Raw genomic sequence first — 18,973 nt, 5'->3', positions numbered from 1 at the left:
CAAAAGACAAACACAAAAAGTGAAATGATGCTAACACGGGAAAACATCACTCAAAAAACATCAATTGAACCATGTCTTTATGTCATTTAACAAGTGCATCAAATAAATTACTGAAATCCAGTTTAAAAAACACTGATAAGTCATCTGATATTAGCCATCTGGAGTTGGTTTATTTATGTATTTGGCTCGTCCAGTGAAGTGCTGTCCTTCTTTGATCCCTGCTAATTCTTCTTAGCCCTGCTGATCTACTGGGTGCTGGCTTTCATCATGAAGACCATCAAGTTTGCCAAGTACACCGAGCATGGCATCGGCCCCCGGCAGCTACGCTACTGCATCACCGGACTGCTAATGCTGCTGTATGGACTCCTATTGGCCGTGGAGGTCAATGTCATCCTGGGAAGGGTGAGTGTGTGTGTCTGTGTTTGTTTTCTTGTGTGTGAAGTCATATGAATGTGTCCTGTATTAAAGCTTTATTCACCTTTAGTTTTCATTTGACATACTAACGTCTTCAATAGCCAGTGATCAGTAAAGCTTCCCAGGATGAGATACACATTTGATGATGCAATGATGCTACATTTTGTTTTACACTTTCACCAATGTTGTTTGGAAAGTTATTTGTATGTTGTCATTGTGACGAATGTTGCAACTAATAATGAAGGAGACATTAATTACTGTATCAAAATATATGGCTGATTTCCAAGATTTTCAAAAATACAAGATTAGATGCCAGGGGATCACTCAAGTAATGTTGCATCATTCTGTGTGAACAATAAATATCTGTACACAATGTCACATGAATCCATCCAATAGTTGTTGATATCATTCCGTCTGGAACAAAGGGCTGACTGACAGCCCAACATGCTTTTAGCAATGCTTGAAAAACACAAACTTAAATAAAAAAGGCATAAAAAATAAGGCAAGAAAATCAACACACCTGAATCACAAAAGGAAGCAAATAAAGGTCATATATCCCTTGATGAAACTGAACTGACAATAACAGCCTCAGACTGCCCTCTTATCTGGCTCGTACACTGTTTAATGTCCAGCCCACTAAACATTGTCTGGAATGTGATCAACAATATTTTTAAAGTGATGTTGAGGGTGGTGGCATCTAAAGGTCTGTTGTATTGATTGCACAACACAGAGATCGTGGTCATAACTTTTCCTTCGAAATTTCCTGTTATCAAACCCTTTCTGACGCCACTGAGAAAATGTCAGACTCGTGTACTCTTTTCCCCCGGACAATTTGGCATGTGTTTGAATCTGTTAACCTCTGCACTGAGAACACATCTGTTATTGTATGAATCTTGTTCCTCAGGGTGAATGGCAGAGGAAGGGATTCTCCCATCATGCAAAGGCTCTGCCAATTTCTACTGCATCATAGCTTTGAAGTTAATTTCAAACTATCTCTTTTGTATGACTTAAATTGTTTAAAATGTTACATTTCTTTGTGAATTAATGTTACAATGATCAATAATCACTTTTTTAATAATCAAGTCTAAACTTTACTCTTCCATCCCTTAATACCCCTAACCCTCCAAATTCTCCAGTGAAATCTGATGTATTCATACACTACAAAGCGTAATTCTACAAAAACTTTGTTATTTCAGATCTTAAACCAATTTCAAACAAAGCCATGTTAACAGAATATCATGGGACTTTTGGTATAATGAAATAATTATAACTTGTTAAGAAACAGTATCTGGACCTATTCTGTGCTAATTTCCCTAAATCTAAAGTTGTGTGCACCACATCTATTATTCTCCTTTTCTTCTATTCTGTTCAGCCTAATTGTTATAAAAGTAAAACATATAAAAAGCTTTGCCAAGATTTGGCAATTGTCATAGTGACATCAGGCAACCTGTTATTAGTCCACAATAGAGACCAATTTGTTTTCCCGCCAACTAGCATTAATCCCACTAAAAACTGTGTGTACTCCATAGAACATGCCATGTGGGAGGAGATAATGTTATATTTTATTGAGGGTTGCATGTGCTCATCTTATCCATTTTACAGGCCCCTGCATGGTAAACAGTGAGTCTAATAGTCAAACTTGTCTGTCTTCCCTTCTTTTCTCACAGCGCTACATGTGTTACGCTGACCCCACAGAGGTGAAGCCCCCCGAGGACCTCCAGGACCTGGGTGTTCGTTTCCTTCAGCCCTTCGTGAACCTGTTGTCCAAAGCCACCTACTGGTGGATGAACACTTTTATTACAGATGCTCACAGGCGACCCATCGACCTCAAGGTCATCGGGAAGCTGCCCATCGCCATGAGGGCCCTCACCAACTACATCAAGCTACGCAAGGCCTTCGAGGACCAGAAGGTGAGTGCCCCGGCCAACTGGTGCGTGGTTAATCTTTACTTCTTTCTAGAGAGAGTGATGTATAGTGCTGGAATCCATTTAGCCCAATCACCACTGCAAAAGGCAGCCAATTTAAGATTGCCTTGAGATCTTTTTAAACGTAGTCGATGTGTTTGATGTCAGATCTGAGGCTTTGCAGCTGAACTCAAAAGCCTCACTCTGTTTGTTGCGTCATTGGTGCTGATGGATGCTCTGGTGCAGATTGCAACAGAATATGATGTGTATGTTGGAAAGAAAATGGATTAAAGGGAGTATTCATATATTGGCGTTTTCTCTATGGCTTGTTGTTTTCAGTCCAAGGCAAAAGCATGTTTTAAACGAAAAGCAAAGCAAACATCTGCATGTGAAGTTTTCTTTGCTGTTTGACGATAGCATACTCACGCAAACCAGATCATAAAACAAGGAGTAAACTGCTGAATGTGGTGATTATCATCAAGGGAACAACTTGGATTTTCCACTCACAAACAAATAAAAGGGTTTGAAGATTTACGTACGAGCCTGTGTTCTGAGTGCAGCTCCTCATGGCCGACCTCCCCACCTTTCTGATTCTATTGGTTATTTGAGCTGTCATTTTGGGTGTGTAATGTTGGATTGCTGTCTCAGTCTGACATGTGCATAACCTGATCTAGGAATTTACAACGTTTTAATTTTCTTTTCTTTTTTGTAATGCAGCTGTCTAAAGAGACACTGATCTCTGTCCTGTGATGACTCAGCGCTGGCTGAACTTGGACTATTAAACTCTAGTCAGACGTCACAGAGATGAAAAGGAAAATATTGGGTCTTTAAGGGTTTCTTTTCACAATCAAAAGACATGCAGCTTAGTTAAAACTGAAACCTTAAATGATGACACGGTCTTTGATATACTTCCCTCTCATCCATTGCATGCTGGGATACTTACCCCCCTTCAACTCTTAGGTGGTATGGAAAATGGATGGTTGGATGCTGTACAATACAAACAAGAATGTAAATTCTTGAATTACATTAAAATGAAATTAAATCATAGTGCCTTTAGATAAAAATGATACAGTGCTACAAAAAAGTTTCCCTTTGAGTTTATCCTCAAAGCTTTTCATGCATGTACCCACTAATGCATGTGAAATGTATTAGCTGATGCTTTTAAAGTCAAACAATGCTTCCTCCTATATAGGCATGAAATATTGACGCTTTGTTAGTCCCTTCTCTTCTTTTCGCAAAATTGAAATACAGGCTAGTTTGCAGTTCAGCTGTTTGAAATTCATGGATAACGTTAATTATGTTCTGGAGAAGCGCACGAAACAGCTTCTGTCCTTTCTGTTTTTTTCCACACTCGTCCCAAGGCAGTGTGCTTCCAGTCTTTTAAAAATCAGTCCAAACTGGGGTAGTTTTCTCATTACATATTATTTGTCCTTCTTTTATTCTTGCCTCTCTTTCGGTCTCCGTTACGGAGCAAGTGTCAGGGGTTGGAGCTGAAGGGCCTCTTGTCCTGGGTCGCTGTTTTCCAGTGTTTGGAAGGTCACAGAGATTCGTCACTGCTGCATGTGCGTCCGGTGTGAACGCAAACCCACTTACTTCCGCCAGGAGAAAGGATGAGAGAGATTTAGAGATCCCAGTGGATAAGTGGTTGTGGGGGGGGGGGGTCATTTCCATTCCACTGTGAACGTGGTGTCATCCCGACCCCCGGGGGGTGAAAGAACTGCATGGGAAGCTAGTTTCACTTTGTGTGTGTGAAAAGGAAATGTCCTCCTTCCTTTTCGTCTGAACCCAAGGTGTGTGTGTGTGTGTGTGTGTGTGTGTGTGTGTGTGTGTGTGTGTGTGTGTTTATGTAACATGCACAGTGACCCATTTCTGTAAATGACCTAGTCACACACACACACACACACACACACACACACACACACACACACACACACACACACACACACACACACACACACACACACACACACACACACACACACACACACACACACACACACACACACACACACACACACACACACACACACACACACACACACACAAGCACACACACAAGCACACAAGCACACAGTGAGGATGTGGGAGTGTTTACTGCACCAGGACAGTCCAGATGTTTTCCTCTGATCATTGCAAACTCACTCGAACAAGCTGTTGTGTTGTTTTTTATAGTAATATAACATTTGAATGAGTAGCTCTATCAGTCTGCCTCAACTTGTTTTTGATGATCATTTTTACAGTTATAGAGCATATCAAGTAGGTGGTCTGAGCTCTACTGTGAAACTATATTAATCACCAGTCACGTGACGCAGCAGTCGCAGTGGGGAGCATTGTTGGTTGTAACGCGTTACAAAAGTAACAGAGTTACAGTAGGCTAATCTTGTATTACTGTTTGCTTTAACGAAGTAATGTAACACATTTTTAAGGACATTTGGGTAATATGTTACTCGTTACAATTATCAGTAACGCAGTTACAACACATTTTAACCCGAAAGGAAATGGTGTTTTGTTTTTAAGAATTCATCAACATCGCAAGACATTCCGACACCAGAGACAAATTGTGGTGAAAGGACCCCTGACAGGCTGATCTTGATGAGCATGAAGGGTGTTCTTTTCCCCATAATGACCAAGCCGCTGCACATTATCCCGCTTATTACACGGCCAGATACTAAGCAAACTAAGGACTCGACACCCAATATTAATTGAAATAATTTTTTCTTGACTTAAAATGATCGTATTTCTTCCGCTAAGAAAAAAAGAACTTCGTTCCACGGCGCACCAACGGCTGGAACTGCGACAACAACAACAACTTTACGGCAGCACAGCAGCGCTTTGACAAAAAATCCATAAAAAAATATCATCTCTGGAAGCCGTAGTACTGTAAAAAACACGACCAATCATTTTAGCCGGCCCGGCTAAATAGCTGGATGGCCTACCTGCCTGTCAGCCTTCCATCTGTGCACAAACTTATCTCGTGCCCTCATTGGTCATGTGCGCGTTCGTGTGTGTTGGAGGAGGGGCTCTGTAAGGAAGTGGCAGATTTTTTCCGGCTGTGTATTTTCAAATTCTAAAGCACTCGAGCTGGCCTACACAGTTGCTGCACTAAACTACATTTTAGCATTTAAAATACTTAGCCATTATTTTGCGGTTATTTTGGTGAAAGTAACTCAAAAGTAATATAAAAGTACTGTAACTCATTACATTTCAGAGACAGTAATATTGTAATGTAACTTATTAATTAAAAAAAGACAATAATAAGTCATATGTACTGTATTACATTTTGGAAGTAACTTGCCCAACACTGGTTAGGAGGATGGACCATGGATGTATAATAAGAACGGATGGATGCCCCTAACTTGATTTGATTTTGCCAACCCGGTGTCGGTACCATAGTGTTCGGGGTACCATGTGTTCGGGGTCCGTCTCTTACCAATGACGTAACGACGTCACGCATTGTGATTGGCGTTGGAACCGCTGCTACTCATAATGTGTAATGTTACGGCTTTAAACGGAACAAAGCCTTCCGTTAAGCTGTTTTCACTCTCACTCTTATGGTGATAGGGCACACCAATTTCCCCGCACGCTAGGCAGTCAAGAATATTCTAATTAGCTTCGGCTTGATGTGGAGATGTGATTTGATGTGTCGTTTGTCCCCCAACTCCTCTCCAAAGTTGAGATATGTAATAAAAAACTCAGGGGAGTTTCCTGAATGTTCATGCCAAAGCCAAGCACTAGGCCCTGGGTAAATTAAGAGGCTGATCTGGGTCACTTTTGTCCACTTTCCCTGGTGCTAGAAACTCAAGTCAGGCATCCCTGGAATTGTCTCAGAGAGTAGATGATCAGTGGGGCCTTGTTTTTACTGAAACATGATGTTTCGATGTATATTTCCATTGAAAATGCTAACCGCTAGCCGCAAAGCTAGCATAGCAGCCACTGCTCCGTTTTCGGAGACTTTGCACACGTTTTTCACAAACATTTTCACACTCTAGTACTTCCATTCGCTTCGTCTTGGTCTGGAGATGTGATTTGATATGTCGTGTGTCTCTCAAAAATAACAATCGATAGTGTAAACATAATTATGTAAATAACCCAATTTTGTGTTCTGTGAAACGGAAAAGGATTTTACATTGTTTTTGTTACTTTCGTTGCAGTGTCTTAAATGTAATTTAGGTTAACTTCCTGTTTGAAGTTGTTGCTATGGAAACAACATGACGGAGAAAAAAGTAATATCTTCTACATATAATAACGGACAAAGTAAAGAATGAAGTGTAGGCTGTATGTTTAAATGTTCGGAATTTGACTGTGTATGATGGTCCTCTTGAGTTGCCATACAGCCAATGGAGTACAGCCATTGCTCCGTTTTCACGTTTTTTGTAGGCCTACATGTTTTTCACAAACGTTTTCACACGCTAGGAGTATAGGAATACTTCAATTCGGTTCGTCATGATCTGTAGATGTGATTTGCCCCCGAGCACCCCTGGGTAAATTACCGCATAGCCAATCACAATGCGTACAATGCGTGACGTCATTGGTAAGAGACGGTCCCCGAACACATATGGTACCCCGAACACATATGGTACTCACACCGGTATCACAGCAAGACGTGAACATGTGACGATTTACTATGCTGGGAGACGTGAAGATGTCACAACTTCGTCCCTTCAAACGTGACAGTTACACGGTATTGTTAACATCTGGAGCTCTTTTAATGTCCTTTTTGATTATTGTTACACCAGGTCTTGTCAAAACCTTTATTCCATATCCAATATCCATTACTAAACAAAACAGCACACCTGAAATGTACTGTATATTTAAATACTTTATTAAGGGCAGTGAATTAATTTGTTCTGTATGTTTTTCAAATCAGTCTTATAAGTGTCACAGACAGTGTTACATTGCTATTATTATACTTAAAATATATGTGAAACAAAACCATTTATGATCTTTTTATTTGAGTGTTTTACTAATGACAGTTAATTATGTTTTTGATGGTTTCATTTTTGTGAAAAATAATAAAATAATACAATTCAATAACGTGCTTTAACCACTAGGTGTCCCTTTATATCAGCTGTGCACCGTTATGGTGTAAATACAGCCTATCTACCAATTGGATCAAATATAAAAGTAATCCAAATTAGTGTTGATACTGCAAGGAGACGTATTGTGTGAAAAGAAATGTAAGATGTTGTTTAATTGCTGATATATTTATGATCCACGTCACGTTTTCAGTTTTGGCGGCAGTTCTTCCTATTCGTCTAGAACAGTGGTTCCCAACCTTTTTTCCCAAGAGCCCCCCCAAATGACTCCTGTTGGAAGTTGCGCCCCCCCCCCCCCCCCCACCCACACACACACAAGGGGTTAATTACACGCAACAACGGTAATTAAAGTTTAAAAGTCTCAAAAATGCTACAAATACTGTCACAAACTGGATGAATGTGAAGTATTTTGTTAAAGGAGGATGAAAGCATAATTAAGGAGCACTATTGGAGTGACTTTGATGATTATTGGACTCGGGATTAATTCATTTGGATTCCCGCTGTATGAAGAAATTAAAGGACGGCGCAAGTGGAAACAATTCACAAAGGGATTAAACTGTTTAAAACACATGCTCGAAGTAAGCCGGATTTTGCCAACGTGTTTATGTGGATTAAAAAGTCGTAAATAATCTACAAAATGGAGTAGACCGATCTGATCGGAGCAACTGTGACAAATAATCCAACTGAAATCTGCATGGACAATGACTATGTTTTAAAAATGCGCTTATCCAGAAAAGCCCGGTTTGGGCACTTTACGGGCAGAAGAAAATGTTCTATTAAAGAAATTAATAGCTACTAACTTGAATTGTTATTCAAATTGATTAATCAATTATTTTTTATATTTTATTGTAATGTAGAGACAAGGCTTTTAGTGATGTATTGCTTTACTATTATATGTTAAAAAATAAATACAAATAAAAGTCTAAATATGATATTTGGCCTTAAATCATCTGAGGCCCGGCGATCTTTGGTGCCCCCTCAAGGGGGGCGCGCCCCCCCGGTTGGGAACCACTGGTCTAGAAGTCTTCTCATCAGGGCTCTATAAATAGAGAACTACGGCAGATATGTAATATGTAATGCAGCCGAACCGTGTATTACAATGTCGTTATGTGATTAATTTCAAAGAGAAAAGCAAGCACACTCGGAATAAAGTATTTAAATTTTTTGGGGGGGATTTCACATCGCATACACACCATTTCCAAACGTGCATTGCGGCTAAACTATCGAATCACAGAGCTGAGGATCTTGCCTAAGTCTGTTTCCGGTATTGTTAATGACGGATGTATTTTGTTATACCCACATTCCTTCACATTTAAATTCACATTTACATTAAAGTATTTTGTGAGGCCCTCTAAAATGTTTTTAAATATAACTACGGTTCTAGTTGAAGAGTTTGTAAATTGACATGAACCGAAGCTGTTGCCTGGCAACGCAATCGCACAACGTCACGTCCGTTAATTCCACATCCACACACATGGAACATCAATTTAATACATTAATGTAGCCTTTGTTTCTGCTAAAAGAGGTGTCGACCAGCTGGGGCAACAACAAAATCGGCGAAATTGAGTGTGACTATTAAATAATAAATCATTATTATATTAATATTGACAATAACAACCGACCGTCGGGGTAGCATTTGCTTGGCATTTCCGGGTATATCTCCACTGGTTGGGCCATGTTAACAATACCGTGTAACTGTCACGTTTGAAGGGACGAAATCGTGACATCTTCACGTCTCCCATCATGGTAAATCGTCACATGTTCACGTCTTGCCGTGATACCGGGTTGGATTTTGCAGGTTTTTGTTGCAGTGGTGGAGCAACTTTTAAGTAAAAGTGTCATTTTAGCTTTTATGATCAAACAATTACCTGATTACTCTGTCATAAGCCTGTTTTGTCGAAACTAGTTTTTTTCTTTAGTTATACTGCCAGTATCTCCACAGAATATTGGCTGTGTTTAATGTTTGGTGCAGGAAGATAAATAACAAACCCATTTACAGTACTCCTAGCTTCACTGCATCCTTTTCATTACACCAAAGTACTAATGTAAATGTTCTGATAGTTAAGGGTTTAATGTGTCAATGTAATTCTGAGAATCCTTGAAAGTAGATGTACAGTATGCCTATAGCTGCCTTCAGCAGATGACATTAAGAGCCCAATGTGGTTCATTTCTCCTGAATGTATCCCACCTTTTGTTTTTGTCTTCCCTCAGAAGCCTCAGGGCTCAGCCATCCAGGGACCAAAGTTGATCTGGCAGGCATTGAGGAAAGCGTTTGGCAGACCTCTCATCCTCAGCATCACATTTCGATTCATGGCCGACTTGCTGGGCTTCGCCGGCCCTCTCTGCATCTCTGGCATCGTGCACCACATCAGCAAGGACAACCGCACCATTCAGCCGCCGGTGAGGTCTCAACAACTCTGCCATGCACATGATACGGAAGCATAACATAAAACAACACAATAGTGGGCAATAGAACTTGTATAACTTTGTATATAAGCTGCTGAATATGTTTTTTACTCAAGTTTTCGTTTGCAAAACCACTCTTTACCTGCTTGCTCTCATATTCTTATCCTCACCTGCTGTCTTTTTGCCACAATAATATTCCGCTACTTTCTGCCTCTATAGCCTGGTTCAATGTCGTATTTCTGCTTAACATTACACATACTGTACAGTGGGGCAAAAAAGTATTTAGTAAGCCACCAATTGTGCAAGTTCTCCCACTTAAAAAGATGAGAGAGGCCTGTAATTTTCATCCTATGTATACCTCAACTAGACAAAATGAGAAAAGAAAATCCAGAAAATCACATTGTCAGATTTTTAAAGAATTTATTTGCAAATTATGGTGGAAAATAAGTATTTGGTCACCTACAAACAAACAGGATTTCTGTCTCTCACAGACCTGTAACTTCTTCTTTAGGAGCCTCCTCTGTCCTCCACTTGTTAACTGTATTAATGGCACCTGTTTGAACTCGTTATCAGTATAAAAGACTCCTGTCCACAACCTCAAACAGTCACACTCCAAACTCCACTATGGCCAAGACCAAAGAGCTGTCAAAGGACACCAGAAACACAATTGTAGACCTGCACCAGGCTGGGAAGACTGAATCTGCAATAGGTAAGCAGCTTGGTGTGAAGAAATCAACTGTGGGAGCAATTATTAGAAAATGAAAGACATACAAGACCACTGATAATCTCCCTCGATCTGGGGCTCCACGCAAGATTTTACCCCGTGGGGTCAAAATGATCACAAGAACGGTGAGCAAAAATCCCAGAACCACACGGGGGGACCTAGTGAATGACCTGCAGAGAGCTGGGATCAAAGTAACAAAGGCTACCATCAGTAACACACTACGCCGCCAGGGACTCAAATCCTGCAGTGCCAGACTTGTCCCCCTGCTTAAGCCAGTACATGTCCAGGCCCTTCTGAAGTTTGCCAGAGAGCATTTAGATGATCCAGAAGAGGATTGGGAGAATGTCATATGGTCAGATGAAACCAAAATAGACATTTTTGGTAAAAACTCAACTAGACGTGTCAGCAAGGGCATTGAAGATGAAACGTGGCTGGGTCTTTCAGCATGACAATGATCCCAAACACACCGCCTGGGCAACGAAGGAGTGGCTTCGTAAGAAGCATTTCAAGGTCCTGGAGTGGCCTAGCCATCTCCAGATCTCAACCCCATAGAAAATCTTTGGAGGGAGTTGAAAGTCTGTGTTGCCCAGCGACAGCCCCAAAACATCACTGCTCTAGAGGAGATCTTCATGGAGGAATGGGCCAAAATACCAGCAACAGTGTGTGAAAACCTTGTGAAGACTTACAGAAAACGTTTGACCTCTGCCATTGCCAACAAAGGGTATATAACAAAGTATTGAGATTAACTTTTGTTATTGACCAAATACTTATTTTCCACCATAATTTGCAGATAAATTCTTTAAAAATCAGACAATGTGATTTTCTGGATTTTTTTTTTTCTCATTTTGTCTCTCATAGTTGAGGTATACCTAGGATGAAAATTACAGGCCTCTCTCATCTTTTTAAGTGGGAGAACTTGCACAATTGGTAGCTGACTAAATACTTTTTTGCCCCACTGTACATGTCTAAATAAACTGCTCTAAATGTAAATGTAGGTATTTAAAAAGATCCTTGTTTATCATATATTAACAGCTTCATCAGGACTGTGTAAAACACCCACTCCAAACGAGTGAGATAAACAATAAACAAACAAATACATTTTAACCCTGGCAAGAAACGGTGTGTTCATGTTAGATTTGATTTATTTAACCTTTATTTAACTAGTGTTGAATAGCCTTGGGGCTATTTCTTTTTAAAATAGGTTTCAAAGATACCACACACCAAAGAACCACAAGGGTTCAAATTGAGCACATTGCTCAGTATAAACAAATAAATTGAAGAACTAAACATGTTCATGGCCTTTGATATTTCTTTTTCAAATAGGTATCCTATTTGGCTTCACTTTCAATTCAACACCAGGGATATTGGCAGTGACTCAATATATTTGAGGTGCTGAAGTTGTCCCTGTTCACAAATAACAGACGCCTATCGTGTAGTTTGCCAAAGTTTCAGAATAACCTGCAGCGACATGTTTTAAACTGCATTCGTTACATTTTCCCTGTGAGACCATAACACTTATGTGCTTCAGCTGAATGCGCGCAACATAACCTGGACTTTATAGAGTTCTGTGTAAAATGAACTCTTTTTGGTACAGCCTGTTGATGTTGGGTTGACAAAAATAAACAGAACTGATGAGAGGATTGAGAAACAGACAAACACAGCTTCAGCAGACATGAAAGATTCACTACATGGCTTCTTCCTGCCTCTTAGGCCCCGGCCCCACGAGGACGCATACGGCTAAACGCATAGGATTAACGCAAACGCAATCGCAAAAAAGCTTCCGTCCACACGCAATATTCACCGGATAGTGTCTGTCCACACGAGACAGCTCCGTTTAGCTCCAACCGCTGGAGAAGCTGCAGTACATATGCAGGAGCCTGTACGTGGCGCTGTAACTTCCTCCACAAAAGCAGCGAAGAAGCATGGTTGTCATGGTTGCCCTTCTGTTTATTCTCCGCGGTGGGGGCCGAGGGAACCGGGCAGAGTTTTTCGCCAGTCAACGTGTATTCAAGTTTTAATCTTCCGGACAAAATTATAAAAGTGCCAGTCAAATGTCTTCTTTGTTATTTATTGAGCTTTAAAACAAATGAATAACGACTCTATATAACATAATAATAAAATACACGGAGCCTCTCTTTTTCCTCCCTCTTCGGACAGCGTCATTGTCTGTCTCATGCAGCAGCTGATCCAGTCATGAGTGACCCGGCCGACAGTAAAAATAAACATATTTATAACTAGTTTAGGTAGTTTGAAAGGTAATTAAAATAGCTAAGGGTGATGATCTGACTTGAATTGTGTGTTTTGCTCTTTGGTTTTGCTCCGTTCACCGCTGCATCACAGCGGGAGGAGCTGCAGGTGAGCAGAGCTGCGTGTCTCCGTCCTGTCAGATTAGGCTTCACTCGCGTTTATGTCCATATCGAGAGAAAGATAAATAATCTGAATTCAGTGTGCAGTTTACTTTGACGCGGGGGTGAGCAGCAGAGGTGGGGAGAGGCTATTGCGTCATCATTATCAGAAAATGATCGTATAGGGCACACGGAGCCGTTGGACCCCCCAGAGCGTTGCGTATGCCGTTCTATCCACCTTGGGACCCGTTATCGTTTCCGCAGTTGTTTACTGTCATATTCGGTCGTCCTTGTGTGGCCCAACGGTCTATATGAAACTAAACAGTAACACAAACGACCGTTTTCGTCCTCGTGAGGCCGGGGCCTTAAAGGTCACTATGAACGTTTGATGAGACATTTATGATGCCTCTATCTCTCCCAGGTGCACCTGACACATTGGTGTACTAATTTAATTATTGTCAAATATGAATGAGACTTATTGCTGCTGAAGCTGTCTCAGTTTCTTTGCTACCACAATAGGACACACTACAATATCAGACTACCACAGACAAGTCTAAGACTAAGTCGCGTTCACTCGAGCCAGTGGAATTGAAAACGATAATTGAAAAATGGAAAAAAGACTCGCCAGGCAATCAAATACTGATAATAGGCTTGTTTGTGAAATGGTCACAATTTAAACCAACAAGGGTAGTAGCAGCATGGGTTTTCGGGGTCAAACTAGCAGTGGGAGGAGAAAGACAGCAGATAAAGTGGATGTTAAGATCAGGCACATATCTAATTAATAATTTATAATCCCTCCTGAGTGAATGGTATCTACCTGATTAATTCATTCAACTTTGAGGGAGATACTGTATCCGTCTCTTGTAACCTAGTCACGTTTTTATTTGGTCTCCAGCTCACACAACACATATCTCTGAGGGCTCCACTTCATTTCAGTTAGAATGCAATGTTGTAGCCTGCTGTGAAATAAAAATGATGCATTTTAAATTTTCATCTTGACTTCTGAAGTGAACAGGAACAATTTTAGTCATTACTGACAGTGTCAACAGAATCCTGCAGAGTTCAGCTTCTGTGATTGACCTTGTAGTGATCGCTTCCTGACAAACAATGATAAACTGGTCGATACCACTGTCTTCCCCTCTCCGTTCCTCTCTGTGTTGGCAGACAAGTTTGCTGGGTATCTATTTCATTTCCTCCAAAGAGTTTCTGGAGAATGCATATGTGCTGGCTGTGCTGCTGTTCTTCGCCCTGCTCCTTCAGAGGACCTTCCTCCAGGCCTCCTACTATGTTGCCATTGAAACGGGCATCAACCTACGTGGGGCCATTCAGGTAGAGGAAACTTCATTTAATGTATAACAGCCAAAACTGATTATTCTTGTCTACTTTTTATCCACATGGTTGTTTTGTTGGTTTTCTTCCCTAGACAAAAATCTACAACAAGATCATGCGTCTGTGCACCTCCAACATGTCCATGGGAGAGTTAACCGTTGCTCAGATCTGTAACCTGGTGGCCATTGATACCAACCAGCTCATGTGGTTCTTCTTCCTCTGTCCTAACCTGTGGGCCATGCCTGTACAGGTGAGAAATTTGTTTGTCTCCTTTTAAAAAAAAATGACTTATGCATGTGTGCATTATAAAACAAGTTTTACATTGTGTCGCCATGTATTACGTTGCCTCAGTTTGTCAGAATCAGAATAAGAATGGGGTGCATACATAAAAATAAAACAAAAATTAAAAACACATATAGAAAACTATTTGAAAAAAACTATAATAACATAAAGAAAAAATATAAAAAACTAGAAAATGCATTTCCTGCAGAAAATGCGTGTGAATGCTGTAAACTGTGTACATTTGTTGCTGAATTTATCTGAAAATGCAGAAAAAGCTGAATATTTTATTAGCTGAATGGTCTCTGTAGCTGCTTTTAGCTACAAAAACCAAGTAAGTGTGTTGCTGAACTTAGCGGAGAAATGCAGAAAAGTGAAATGATTTAAATAAAAATTGTTACAGCTCAAATGCATTGCAATGACTTTGTTGGAAACTTGAAAGTGAAATGTTAAACTGGAAGAATATGAAAAATAGTGAAGAAGCTTAAGATTTAAAAGAAAATATTTAAAAAAGGTGTAAACAACAACATGTATAGCCTCAATGTCCTGAAATAGCTGAATAAGTTAATAGTTGGATGGTTTCTGCAGCTGAAAGTAGGCTCAAGGAGTTAGATATTAAATGTAAGTAGTAGTGAGGAATGAATGTTTACAAACACCTGTGTGTGTAAACCTAGAGATCAAAGGTTACCGTGGTGATGACGTTATCAAACACCTGTTTAAGTGAGCCCAGAGATCAAAAGTTTCCATGGAGATGTGCTGTGAAAGGAGAGCCTTTCCATTTGTTCCGAATGAGAGATAAACCTCTTGCATTTCTAACTTTTGTTGAAAAAAATACAAAACCTCCAGTGTTTGTGTGTGCGTGTACCAGTCTGTCTGTGAGCGTGTCTGCTCTGATTAGATGATGTCACTCAGGTTTGTGGCCCCAATCTGCCCAGCAACACCATGGTTACCAACTGCAGCACTGAGTCCCATTCAGAATGCATTGAGGATTATATCTGACAATTTTGCCACCTGTTCAAATAACTATGGCTCCTATAAAAAATGACCAGACCGTGAGCATCAGGGAACCCCAATGAACTGATATATGTTTTTTTTTTAGGTTTTGCGTGTACATCGTGGAGATGGGAGCAGTTTTTTTAAAGTTTACTTCTCTCTAAATCTGAAGAAAGATCCAGATTTGTTTTACATGGGAGTCTATTGGGAGCTAGGTGGACTTTTTGACAAGTTTTTTGTCTTTTCATGCCCTCAAGGGGCCTTTTGTTTAATATTCTTACTTAACCTTTTTTTTTTTAACCCTCGGAGAGGTTTTTCCTACGTTTTTCATGAACAATTATGTCTCAGGAGTGTAGGGTTTGGGGAATTATGGCAGGTTTAAAACAATATATGAAGGCTAATTTCAAGCTCTCCCCCACATAGCTGTTACATCAAGCACTCTAGCCTTAACGAGCTGCTCAATACACACTAATGTTAAAATCTGAAGAAGGCCTCTTTACCAAGCTCCAAACTAAGTTAAATATCTCAAAAAGTGTAAAAGATATCAAAAATCTGATAATTTGTTTTATAGATGGAGGTCTTGTGATCATTTTAAAGTTGGAATGAAGTCTCTAGCTGAAAGTATGTGGAAGGAGTAGCATTTGGCGCAAGGTGTAGGTAAAAGAGGGATTTTAAGGTAATTTAATCCATATCCCCTGTATGACTGTATGCATATTGTTCATGTATAAATTAAGTAAGTGTCAATGCCGGTCAAGTGCATAGCAATCAAAGCTCTGGTCAAGCAGCAAATAGCTTTCACAACTCAGAAATACAACAAAAGCTGTGTTTGAAAAGTGAAAAAGATGACTTGAATATTGACAGCAAGTTTTCAAAGAACATTGACATTGAAAAAACAGTCAGTTATTTCTTTAGCACTCGTACGGTGGTTTTGTGTGCTGCAAAATTCAAAAGTATTTCACGATTGAATGTTCTCATTTCGTATTGACGTATTATAACACTGAGGCTCTTCTGTTTCTTCTGACATTTCTTCTTGTTTATGTTGGCAGCACATGCTGGGGTTTGGAGATAAGTATACTCTTATCTCCTTATAGAACAAAGCACTGAGTCTGCGGAGACTTGGTTCTCCCTCTCACAAAGAACCTTAAAACGGTTTATCGTTTCAAAATGTCAAAAAGATGTCAAAAACAAAAATATACAAGGAATAATCCTTGGGCCCAAAACACAACTTGCATAATATTTGTTAAAGAATAAGTAAGTCAACACATATGCAGATTCATTTTTTCCTACTGTCATCATTACTTATGGACATTTAAGTTCTCAATTTCTCCATTTCAATGATTTATGAAGACATAGTAGAACTACTATGAAAACATCCAATTTGACACATTTGTCGTTAGCTATGGTTTCTTAAGGCAATCTGTGTCATTTGAGGTATTTCAAAAACAATAATATCCCATTGGCTGTCAATGTTAATGTCTAAATTGATAAGCACTTTTATGGTACTTTTCTCATCTTTGCAACTTAAACTGTCAGCAGAAATATGAGAATGTTTAATTCATCAATAAACAGACACCCACATTAGGTTATAAACCGACTGTGTTACTCCCCTCAGTAGCTGTATAACATTGAGCTGCATTAGTATTCTCCATCTGTACCTGCCTGTCTGCCCCAAACTGTGTATAAATCCAATGTGCTCAATTCTTACTGCCTTCTGCCTTGATGGGCTTTTGTAGTGTGCAATTGATCAGAGATGTGTTGGCAATTCTATTGATTTTGAATACCAGGAAACTGAAACAGCTAAATAGTATTCAGCCTTTGTTCATTTTTGTTCAGTTTAATTTCTAACGGCCTCAGGGAAAAAAGGAATATCATAGCATTAGCAGGTGCCATTGTCATTTATGTGACTTGCTGATTTTAATCTATAAAAGCAACTTTTCTTTATCAGTCAAGTCAGTAAATACCTTTTTTCAGTTTTTGCACAGCAGATATTTGGACATCTCATAGCAGAAGCACAGGTAAACACATTTCATGTCTCAGTGTCTCAGTGATCCTTGCCATTGAACCAGCATGCCTACTACCAGGATCCGGGAACATGCTCACCAAATGCTGCTGTTCTTTATGTTATCTGTTACATTTTTGCTTTTCCTGCCACGACAAGCCAATGTCTGTTGTGAAAAAGGCCTTTTATGTATCAAAGGCTCAGTAGACGTGAGCTGCCGGCTTATTTAGCTCATGTGGTGTGTAGAAGAAAAACTACTTTTGCTCATATTCATTTAGTTTTCCAATTTCAAAAGTCTGTCAGACTTTAATGATCATTACATTGGAAGTTGCTGGAGAAGAAATTGGACATAAAGGGTTTTAAAATGATTTTTGCTTTAGCTATAAATTGGATTAACACGATGTTTGGTAAAGATATTCTTGTTCCCCTCAGGATGAACTGTAATGGCTTGGGTGAGCCACTGATATCTATAAAGGGCCAAATAATTCCCCAAAAAATCTACGAAACAGCTTGGCATTGACTTTTTGGCACTATCAATAACAGTTTTTACAAAAATATTTCTGTACTTTAAGATAAATAATGAAAACGGGTCCCACAGACCCGAACATCATACAAGAGTTAAGCTGTATGTCACTGCAGGAAAAACAGTATTCTTGCCTCTATGCTGATGCCCTTTTGCTCAAGGTCACTGCTTCTCACAAAGCAATGTGCTGTGGTATTTGGCTCTTTCATTCAGTCTGTCACTTTTCTCTACACAAGGTTAAATAGTTTCCTCTCTCTCTCTCTCTCTCTCTCTCTCTCTCTCTGTGTTTCCTCTCAGATTATTGTGGGAGTGATCCTGCTCTACTACCCTCTTGGGAATCAGTGCCTTGATTGGAGCGACCGTCATCGCTGTGTTAGCTCCTGTACAATACTTTGTCGCAACCAAGCTCTCCCAAACTCAGAAGAGCACCCTGGTGGGTATTTTTCATTGTCTCTTTTAAAGAGATGCAGTATTTCTTGAGACTTTATTTTTAGCCATGCTAGAGGCTTTAAAAGGTTAGTCTGTTGGTGTACCACTTTGGTCCAGATGAAATATGTCTATATTTTGGATGGATTGCTATTATAAAAAACGTTCATGACACCAAGAGGATGAAATCCTGCTGACTCTAATCACCCACAGTTTTATTTCCCTGTAAAATATCTCAATATCTGCTGCTTGAGAGGGCCCATAGCTTTAGTACAGATATCCATGAGATATTACTTTTGTCAATTCCTGATTTTACTCTCAGTACCACTATGAAGTCGACACTGTTGTTCGGAGGGGAAATATTGGTTCAATAAGAATCATTGTGTTGTCTTTGTTTTATTATAATCATTTGGAATCCAAAAGGTTTTCGAAAACTATTAATCCAGTATTAAGGAGAGTAGTGGCTTGTTTTTTTACCCGAATGCCTGGTTAAACATCTAATCTCATGTTCACTATTAAATGCAAATGCAGTGTCTAAGCCGCGTCTGTTTCAGTAAGATCTCACAAAACTTTGAAAACAGTGTTGGTCAATATT

General features: G+C 39.7%; 1 protein-coding gene across 1 annotated transcript in view; it reads left to right on the top strand.

Annotated features, from left to right (window-relative positions):
* The window catches only part of abcc8 (ATP-binding cassette, sub-family C (CFTR/MRP), member 8), a 68,937-nt gene that overhangs the window by 14,644 nt on the left and 35,320 nt on the right, over positions 1–18,973 (top strand). The window contains 7 exon segments of the mRNA XM_079680446.1: positions 236–402; positions 2,082–2,324; positions 9,566–9,754; positions 13,994–14,158; positions 14,253–14,408; positions 18,250–18,279; positions 18,281–18,385. Of these exon segments, the coding sequence (XP_079536572.1) occupies positions 236–402; positions 2,082–2,324; positions 9,566–9,754; positions 13,994–14,158; positions 14,253–14,408; positions 18,250–18,279; positions 18,281–18,385 (1,055 nt within the window).

The sequence above is a fragment of the Notothenia rossii genome (assembly GCF_949606895.1).
Source record: "Notothenia rossii genome assembly, chromosome: 5".
NCBI lineage: Eukaryota > Metazoa > Chordata > Actinopteri > Perciformes > Nototheniidae > Notothenia > Notothenia rossii.
This window is presented reverse-complemented; position numbering and strand designations above follow the sequence as displayed.